Source organism: Primulina tabacum, chromosome 13 (genome assembly GCF_025594145.1).
Source record: "Primulina tabacum isolate GXHZ01 chromosome 13, ASM2559414v2, whole genome shotgun sequence".
NCBI classification, from domain to species: Eukaryota; Viridiplantae; Streptophyta; class Magnoliopsida; order Lamiales; family Gesneriaceae; genus Primulina; species Primulina tabacum.
Genome location: NC_134562.1, coordinates 18,733,768 through 18,743,765, shown reverse-complemented (window position 1 = coordinate 18,743,765; position 9,998 = coordinate 18,733,768). Strand labels below are relative to the sequence as shown.

The following is a 9,998-nucleotide window of genomic DNA, read 5'->3' as shown; positions in this document are numbered from 1 at the left end:
GGAGAAGATTTCATGGAAATCTATTCCTTCGACTTGAGAGAAACTTCTTACCACTAATCTGGTTTTATATCTTGGTTGTTCAATACCAGGAATGTCTTCCTCTTATAGATCCATTTTGAGCTTATTACTCTCTGTCCAATGGGTACTGGTAGTGCTTCATTCTTTTGTTTTAGAATGAATACCCTAACTTTTATTGTGTAGCCATCAATGAATGTCATGAAGTACCTTCCACCTCTATTAGATACTTCATTTGTTGGTCTCCATAGGTCCGAATGAACGTATTCTAAAGGTGTTTTTGTGACATAAAGCCCTCTTTTGAAGCTCACTCTGGTAGCCTCCCCCTTTACACAATTCTCACAGAAGTCCAAAACTGATAACTTCTCCTAGCAAACCTTTCTTGTGTAATTCTATGAGACCTCTCTCACTCACATGCCCTAACCTTAAATGCCATAGAGTCATGTAATCATTCTCATGCATAGCCAAAGATGTAGAACAAATTACGGTCTTACCAGATAACACATGCATGCCATTTGTTATTAACAGCACAGTAAGAGATCCCTTAGAGACAGTCAACTTCCCATGTTCAGCTTTGAAGGAGTGTCCAAATTAATCCAATGCTCCAAGTGAGATTAAATTCTTTTTTAATTCAAGTACATATCTCACATCATGTAGTATCCTTTCGATTCCTTCATACATCTTCAATCTTATGGTGTCAATTCCCAGTACTTTACAGGACTTGTTATTTCCTAGAAGTACATGTCCACCATTCACTTCTTCAAATGATTCGAACCCACTCTTGTTTGAACTTACATGGAAGGTGCATCCACTGTCAAGAATCCAACCGTGGTTATGCTGAAGTAGAGAAGTGTATAGTACCTCTGCACTGTCATATCTTTAATCAACCAATGGAGCTTCACCCTGGTCTTTCAATTTTTCTTTTGGTTTTTTCCTGTCTGAGCAGACTCTCCTGAAGTGACCTGGTTTTTAGCAGTGAAAACACTTTCCTTTCGTAGTTCTTGATGCAAATCTACTTCTGTTCTTCGGGAGAGATTATTTCTTAAGAAATCTTATCCTTACATTAAGATTGTCACCAAATTGATTCAACTTCACACTTATCATCTACTTCTTTTGATTTTAAGGTCTTCCACATCATCTAAAGTCAAAGATTCCCTTGAATATTTCATAGTGTCGACGAAGACCGAATAAGATTTTGGCAGGGAGTTGAGCACTATGATAGTCTTATTTTCTTCATCGATCTTGATATCAATATTTTCAAAATTAAATACCAACTTGTTAAATTCATCAAGATTGTTTGATATGGACTTTGAATCCACCGTCTTGAACCCAAAGAACTTGCCCCCATGTAGATTTTGTCCCTCAGATACTTTAAAAATACAAAGACTCCAGTTTCTTCTAGAGGCCAACGACGGTGGTTTCAGAGGAGACTTCACGCAAGACTTTGTCATCGAGATGCAACGTGGTAGAACTGAATTCCAATTCCATCATTTAAGATTTTTCATTATCAAGCATTGTTTCTAAAAGACATTCCAGACCTCTAAGTGCTTTTGCAACTTTCTGTTGTACGAGTACCACATACATTCTTCGTCATCAAAGACCAAAATCTCCATTCCCATCAAATCTTCCAATTTCAACCTTCATCTCCATGATCGCCGATATAACTTATCTGATAAACTGTCTCCGATGCCGGTTGTAGAGAGAAATAAAGCAACTATGATGAATTACCAACCCTGAACCAATGCGATTTGATCACTTCTTCTGTTGCCGAATTTATGAACAATATACATATGAACAATTAAAAACAGAGCAATATCGTTGGTGATCTCACACAAGAATAAGAAGAATCAAATATAATAAGAACGATGAACATAAAAGAAAGTTACGTGGTTCGGTCAAATAAATGCCTACACCCACGAAGATTTTTATTGATCAAGATTCAGAGATACGATACAAAAATTTTCTTGAATTCACTCCATAATTTTAACTCAGAAAATGTTCTCTTGATCACTCAATTGTTCTGTCAATCTCTCATAAAAGAACTCTCATCAATGTATCAGAATGCAACTTCTCTCATATCTGTTGGCTGCCCTTCTCCAAACTTAGATAACAAGACTCTTGAGACGACTTGCTACCGTCACTTCGTGTAGCATACCAAGTGGCACAACAGCTTGTTACTGGTTCCAGATAAGTAACTCCACCTGCCACTCGACTTGGCACTCAGAGTTGCAGTATAAATTTGCTCCCACTTTTACTTTTAGATGATGAGAAATTTTATTCAAATTTATTGTCATTAAATATATTAATTATTTCCGAAAAAAATTATATAATTAATACTTGTTCAAACACTCATAAAATAAGAATAAAACAAAACATTTGGCTATATAATTCATTTTTTCAATGAATTTCTTAATATATGGGGAAAAAAAATATGATGTATAATTAAGACAGAAAGAGTCTTTTTCACATACACCAACCGGGAGAAAAGGTTACACTTACCCGTCATTGAACCGCAAGTTGTCGGACTTAGGAAGAAAGATTTATTAAAAAGTTTATCATAAAAAAGACAAAACAGAGGTCATATATGAATTTTAGAATACTCCTGTTCCATTACGTGACTCCGACAAAAGCATTTATTGAGGCCATGGTTTCTTTATTTCCCTCGCTCTTCCAACACTCACAAGACTTGCTACTCCTGGACCTGTTTTGATATAGTGCTAATAATAATTGGGTCCGTAACATAGTGACAAGCATCATGTAGTATAGAAGATATGAACTAAAGCCATAGGTTGTAAATTAACTCATTTTTATTGATGGAATTACGAATGGGGTTGGTGTTATAAGTTTTTTTGTAGAAGAAGATATCAAATATATAGGGGGTGGCCGCGTTTCTTCTTATCTTTTCTTCTATTTCTCTTGTGTATCAATTTCTTCCTCACTTTCCACCCTTTCTTCCGTTTTTGAGGTTTCTTTCAGTTTCTTAGTAAGAATGGATGACGATATTCTGTACTTTTGCCAAGAAACAAGAATTAACAAGTGGAAAGGGTTTCCGTTCACCAACAAGAGATGAATAACAGAAATCAAATTATGGTAAATCATTTCAGCTCAATTCTGGAAACATCTACAATAAACTCAGCTTTCAAGGCAATCCAAACTACACAGACTCACATATTCGAGAAAATTGAACCGGGGAAGGGGAGCCGGTGGGAGAGGTTGGCACACAAAATAGGTTACAAATTCATAATGAAAGAGAGCCTACAAAGCCAATTAACATTAGCCATCTCTTTGCTTGTGTCCATTTTAACAATTAGTGCAGAGAGGGAGAGCTGTCACCAAACCAATCAAATTCAAGTTAGAACAAATTCAGGAACATTAGGATAACATAAATAAGAGACGTTATGCTTTGTGTTTTTCTTTCTCTGGAATTAGTACTGCAGAGAGGGGATGAAAGCCAGTTAACAATTTATCCTTTTCTGTTATGCACTCCAGATTCATCAACCAGATGAAAGGGAATGGGAATCCATGCACTTTTTATGCTGCCAGACAGCTTATCCTTCAAGGGAGCGACAAGAATAGAACAAGAGTTCTCAGGGGTATCTCTTCTAATCAAATTGAAGGTTATTAAAACCATTAGCGGTCCCAAGACCACCAAGCAGTTGGTTACCCAAATCTTGTTGATGATGCTGACTCCTGCTCTGTTGACGAGTCATCCCCACCGCTGCTCGAATCCCATTGGCCATGGCAGATTGGCCAAGTCCGTTGCTGATGTTTCCAAATCCTAAAACACCTACATTTGGGTGACGGTTGACCAGTCCATTTCCCACCAAAAAGTTGCAGCCATTCATACCAGAGTTGTTGGTATTTAAAATTCCATGAACATTTTTAACATCACCACCCATTGCCCCCATGCCCATTATACTATCCCCACCAATCTGAGAGGACATCCTCATGTCGTTTATAATTTTCTGGACTGAGCTTTGCGATTCATTAGCATCTGCATTACTAGAAACAGCCGGTGGCTGCATTGGAATATTTGATGAATTGATTGAGTTCACATGAGTGCCTGATAGACTAGCTTGTGAAGTTTGCTGAGGATTGTTTGATGAGGATGCTGTGGAGGATTGGAAGGAAGGAGTGAGTTGCGGCAGTGAGATGTTGCTTGTAGAACCCGGAGATGGCATCTGGATACTATTACCTCCATAGAGGCTGTTTGCACTAGGTATGGGGCTTTGTTGTCTAGAGTTCATTGAGTTTTGATGAAGAAGCCCAACAACGGTATTAGCAGAGGACGTTACTGGCCCAGATTTCAGGGGGTTAATAACACTTGGTACGCCATTGCTTGCAGCGGTTGCTGTCTGTTGCTGCTGCTGTAGCTGACCCTCTTGTTGTTGAGGCTGACCTTGAAACCCAGGCGAAGGATTTGTCCTCCGAGGAAACTTAGCCAAACTCTCTGCAAAAAGAAAATAATTAATTAATTAATTAATTAATAACAAGCACAATCGATAAGACAAAATAAACTATCCAGTGTTCCAAGAATCGGGAAAGATATGTGGATGACCTCATAGAATCCCATTATCGTCATAACATACCAACTTGATGTGCAAAAAATAAACAGCAAAAACGACATTCATGCAATAGCAATTAAAAAACATCCTTATACGCAATATGAGCCAAAAGGGGATCAAAGGTAGGAAAAAATGACAAGGAGAAACCATGTTTAACCTGACATACCAAATAGCACAGCTACAAATGAATCTCATTACTTACATCACACTACAGATGCATTAGTTGATGGTCTCGCAGGTGCTCATTCAGAGATAAAATGGAACATATTACAAACTTGATTTTCGATACTAAAAATTGTTCTTCTGTCAACAAGATTATGCAAAGTCATCAAAAGCATTTGTCCATTCAATCCACAGAGCTTCAGAGTGATCTCCCCTTGCCTCCGATATGGAACAACAAAAGTGGAAAGAATCAACAAAGAAAATTCATGCTTACCCATTGGACCAGTCCCAGTTTCACGACTATAGTCAATCAGATCTTTCATACTATTCACCACTTCTGATATCTGCAATGTTAACAATAAAAATACAAGGTAAATTAGCATTAACTAACTCAAGAGTGAAATTTATCATGTTTTCAACACTAATGACATTTGGAATGCTAACAGAGAAATATTAATTAAAAGAACCCAGGACTACAAACATTAGACTCGTAGTTATAATTAATTTCTGGTTCTGACATAAGCAAACATTCATGTCAATTTTACTTTCAGCAACTTATTCAAGCAAATCCTGTATTCAAAAGCATATTTTTTGCTCAATATTTATACAGACCAAAAGGACTTTTCTGTCTTAACTCCATATCTTCCACTCCGCCAGTAGCAGTAGCATATTCCATCAAATTGAGTCCAAATGTGTGACACAAACAAAAAATCCTAAAAGTAAAGTACTGAAGTAGAAAGACTACAAAGTCAGTAAGTTGTCTATCTCTCGAAATTCCAAGATCATTACCTGTAAGCATCGCACGTATCTTTTTGTATATCCCAAATCATTTACCAGTGGAACTTCCAAGGACTTTGCAATCTGACGAGCTGAAGCAACAAGCCTGAAGAAAGAAAAACCTCAGGTTAGAGATAACAAGAACGTTAAATAGCATGCCCCTAGAAATAAGTCGTAAATCTTCCCTGTGACATTAAGTTCAGGATAGAAGAAATGCATTTAATCATCAGTTTTGACTGGCATCCATATTTTCTTTACACGCACAGAGAAAGGCTAATGCAGCTCCAGAGTGAGATTAATGGAATTTATATCAAGACCTCTCAATATGAGACACGGAAAGAACTAATAAAAAATAAACACATCAAAGAATTCCTAAAAAGAGTCGAATCCTGACTTGTCATTACTCAATAAAATAATTTTTCAGATGTCTCGTTTTGTCAGTCTTTTGTGGAGAAAAATGGAAGATTATCTAATAAAGATACAGATTAAAATAGTGCATATCTACTTCTAAGATTGAGAGGAATCTTGTGGAGGATTCATAGCCATAAGTAAATTGAAACACAGATAAACAGAGGGAATCCTTTTTGTTGAAAATTTTGATTTCATTCTCTGTTATTTGCTAATGACAATACTTGATACTGCTATTACTAACTTTTCCATTTACAGCAAAAACTACACTCGAGCAAGTACTTCCTTCTTTGTCGCATCCCCTTAACTAAAAGGATGATAAATTTTGTTCATGTCTATTGGTAGTGAAAGTTCTGCATCCAATCACAGCGAAGAAAGAAACTCAGATACTGTTCTGGACCTCTGGCAAGTACAAATCTTCAAGAAGTTAACATAAAATTCATGGCCCAAATGAGAAACATCGCTTTAATGAGGCAAAAATGAACAATTTCCTAACAGTCAGCAATATGAGAAGAAATTTGCCATCCATAATTTTTAACACGTGTGGAGTGTGGAGATTGAGATCAGGTAAATGAACACCACTAAAGGTGATGCAAATTACAAACCACATAGAGAACTATTTTAAAAATGAAAATAGACGGTATTGTCATCTGTAGAGCAGGAATCAAGAACACAGATAGTAACTTGGACTCACAAGTTGCAGTTATTTTGTTGCTCAGAAACAGAGCCATTGGCTGACGTATAGAACAGGAATCATGCACATCAATAGTAACAATAGTGACTTAGACTCACATGTTGCAGTTATTTTGTAGCTCAGAAACAGAGCAATTGGATGATGTATTCAGGGCAGCAGCCTGGTATTTTTGGGCAGCAGCACCAAGTTGGCAAACCTGCAGGGTGGATCATTGAAGCAAGATACGTAAAAACATCCAAATATTGATGGCAGTTCATAATACACCACTTCAGCCAACCAAAGAATTACAAAGGTAAAATCTGAGGCTTGACCAAGCTCTTAACCTGAGGAATCAGCAATCTTCTAGGAATTAGCTCTTCATGGCGCCGAGCACAGAATTCCCAGGAGCATATCTGAAAAGGTAAAAGAACAGAACATTAAACAAAAAGTGGCTTCATAAGTCAAAACAGGAAAAAATAAAACTGCAAGCCGATAGAGTAACCTTGAGGTCAGAGGAGAACACTATTCGAAGCTGGCCATCACGAACAACACGGAGTTGCTCAAAGACACTCTCTTGTATTGCTTTTGCATAGTCCAGAACAATTTGCCCAGAAGAATTCCGATAATTTCGAGGCATATCAACATAGAGTAGTTCTTCTAAGGTACCACTTTCATATTTTATTTTGAACAGCCTAGGCAAAACTTCAGCAGTTGCCTCTGACATGCATAAAAACTATTGTAAGACAGAGACCTGGACATTCCTCACCTAACCTTCTAATTACTTATCTCTTTCTTCCACAACACTCTTGTACACTTCGAGAATTGACATGCATTAAACTACCATTAGATGCTAAAGTAGCTTGTTACATCCATAGTTTTTTCCTCTCTTCCTAGATTCTTTTTTACTTTACGTATAAAGACACATATTGCAGTTGGTTTTTGACATTGTGATGTGGATATTCTAAAAAGCACATCAAACCAAGAGTTTGTCAACTCATGATAAAAAAACTTAACACCAGAAAATTACCCACAAAGAGAGAAATCTTTGTTAACACGTACCAAATCCACGCACAGGCTTGCGGTTGCAAATTTCACAGTGCCAAACATCCTACACACATATTAACATGGCGACATCAAATAATTAAGTTTCAAGCATGTAAACTGGCAATGAACTGCAAAAGGTACAAAATAAGCCAAACTTAGATTTTAGGAAAGCTACACTTCTGATGTTAAAAAAATATTAAATAAGACCAAAGGGCAATTATCAAACTACAACAACGGAAAAAACTGGATCAGAGGTGAAGTGACAGAAGTTGATGCATTATTTCATCTGTAATCCAACAGACCTGAGGGAAAACTCCAGTTGTCTGGCGACCACTTCCATACATCGAAACACACCATTTTTTCTTGGCATTTGGTGCAAAATATTCAGTAACAAATTTCCTCCAAAATTCTATATTGTTGTCCTACAAAAGAATAATGATAAGAATAATTATGCAACATCCAATTATTACCACCCGAGGTATCTGTGCAACTGATTATATATATATATATATATATATATATATATAAAAACTAAGTGACTGATTGGACAATGGCATCTTACTTCAGGTCTGTGTTGTTGCTGATACATATAGTGTGTCAGCCTTCGGGCACATGTTCCTGGCTCGTAAAAGGGTTTAATAGGAGACCTAAGAGGTAAATTATGAGGTTGAAACTGCGCTTGAAGTGGGGATCTTTGTTGAGGCATAGCCTTCAAGAGTTGCTGCTGTTGAAGTTGATGCATAATCCTCTGTTGTTGCAACATCTGAGCCGCTGCCTCAGCCTGAGAGGACTGCCTTGACAGAAGGCGCTGCTGCTGCTGTAAAAACAAGGATGGGTCTAACTGCTGGGGTTCCATTTTGACTGGAGCCAAGCTTCTTATATTTTGCAGTTGTGGCTCCAATTTTACCGAACCAAAATTCTGTAAAGGTTGAGGCTGCTGCGGTGCTTGGTCAATAGTCATCTGCGGCTCTAGCTTAACAGGCCCAATACCTGGAGCTCTCATTGCTTGAAATTGCTGTTGCTGCGTTTGTGTCTGCTGTTGAGGGTTGCTGGGGACAAAAAACTGCTGCAACTGCAGTTGATTCTGTTGAAAATTCTGAGATTTAAGCTGTTGAGGTTGTTGCTGGTCTGTCAACATCTGACTGCTAGAAGAGTTGGGAAATTGCTGTTGCCCATGAACTTGACCGGATGAGTTTGGGTTGGTTGTGATGGAGGAAGATGCAAAAGATGAGGACGGCGGATTAAAACCCATCCCATCTCCAACACTAGAAAGCGGATCTGATTCCGCCCCACTCTCCATAATCTCCCGCTGGGAGCTCACGGGACCCGAAAGCCCAGAAGTTGGAATCCCGTTTCCAAATGACTGGTGGAGCAAAGCTGAAACATTGGGAACATTCCCTAGCATGTTCATGCTATTGAAGTGATTGCGGGGTGACACCAAAGATGCAAATGCATTCTGTGAAGGCATTACACCCCCTTGACCACCCAAAAATCCAGAACTCGATCTCAATAATGAATGCTGAACTTGCTGGGCCCCACCGAGTGGAGACGGAGGCCCTTGTGGCACCATTTTTGGAAAAAAAATAAACACGAAACCCAATTTACAGCACTCCCAATCCACTACAGATAACACATTCTATATATAAATCACTAAATCAATATTTCACCTCTTCAAATAATGAACACCACAACAGACAACAGAAAAAACGAGAAAAAGTACCAGATAATTTACACCCAATTAGACAGTCCCTGACACACAAATCTTCTGAGATGTTCATTCAGAATGAGGACAAAAGGCGTAACCTCGTTCATGAGGTCTGAAATTGGGAGGGAACGCCAAATCCACTAAATTGATGCTCAAGACATCAACTTTCCCCGCTCACAATCAATTAAATCAAGCTTCATCCACAAAAAACACCTCAGACTAAGTACACAATACAGATTGACATAATTTATACGTATGTGTAGCTGTAACCAGTCTTCTCGAAATCTTTACGCCGAGAATAGTGAGAGAAAAACTGAGCAACCAGTTTTATTGAGTTTGCTGGGCTCTACAGTTTGTAGAGAGAGAGAAAAAACAAAGAAGAAGAGAGAGAACAGTGTGTGTGGGGAGAGGAATTCCGGACGTCAAAGTTATATTAAATCCGATTGAATTGTTGTTTCTTTATCATTTTGTTCTTGCTTTTTCCTTCCCACCGTACCTAGTCACTGAGGTATATGCAACCGTGTGTAATGAATATACGATGTTGATATATCAAATATTTTTGATATTATAACATCGTGATATCAAATCATTTTTTACTTGAATCATAAAAGGCAATGGATTCTGAAGCTTAAATAAATCAGTCAATCTC

The 9,998-nt window shown here is 37.9% G+C and overlaps 1 protein-coding gene across 1 annotated transcript; it reads right to left on the bottom strand.

The window, feature by feature from the left end:
* Positions 1–3,067: 3,067 nt before the first annotated feature.
* Positions 3,068–9,777, bottom strand: LOC142522151 (transcriptional corepressor SEUSS-like). The gene is made up of 9 exons (XM_075625306.1): positions 8,207–9,777; positions 7,947–8,066; positions 7,660–7,708; positions 7,103–7,317; positions 6,945–7,013; positions 6,720–6,817; positions 5,532–5,625; positions 5,017–5,086; positions 3,068–4,465 (listed from the first exon to the last, which is right to left on the bottom strand). The coding sequence occupies exons 1-9, from the start codon at positions 9,212–9,214 to the stop codon at positions 3,618–3,620; spliced, it is 2,571 nt and encodes an 856-aa protein (XP_075481421.1). The 5' UTR covers positions 9,215–9,777; the 3' UTR covers positions 3,068–3,617.
* Between the last annotated feature and the right edge of the window lie 221 nt (positions 9,778–9,998).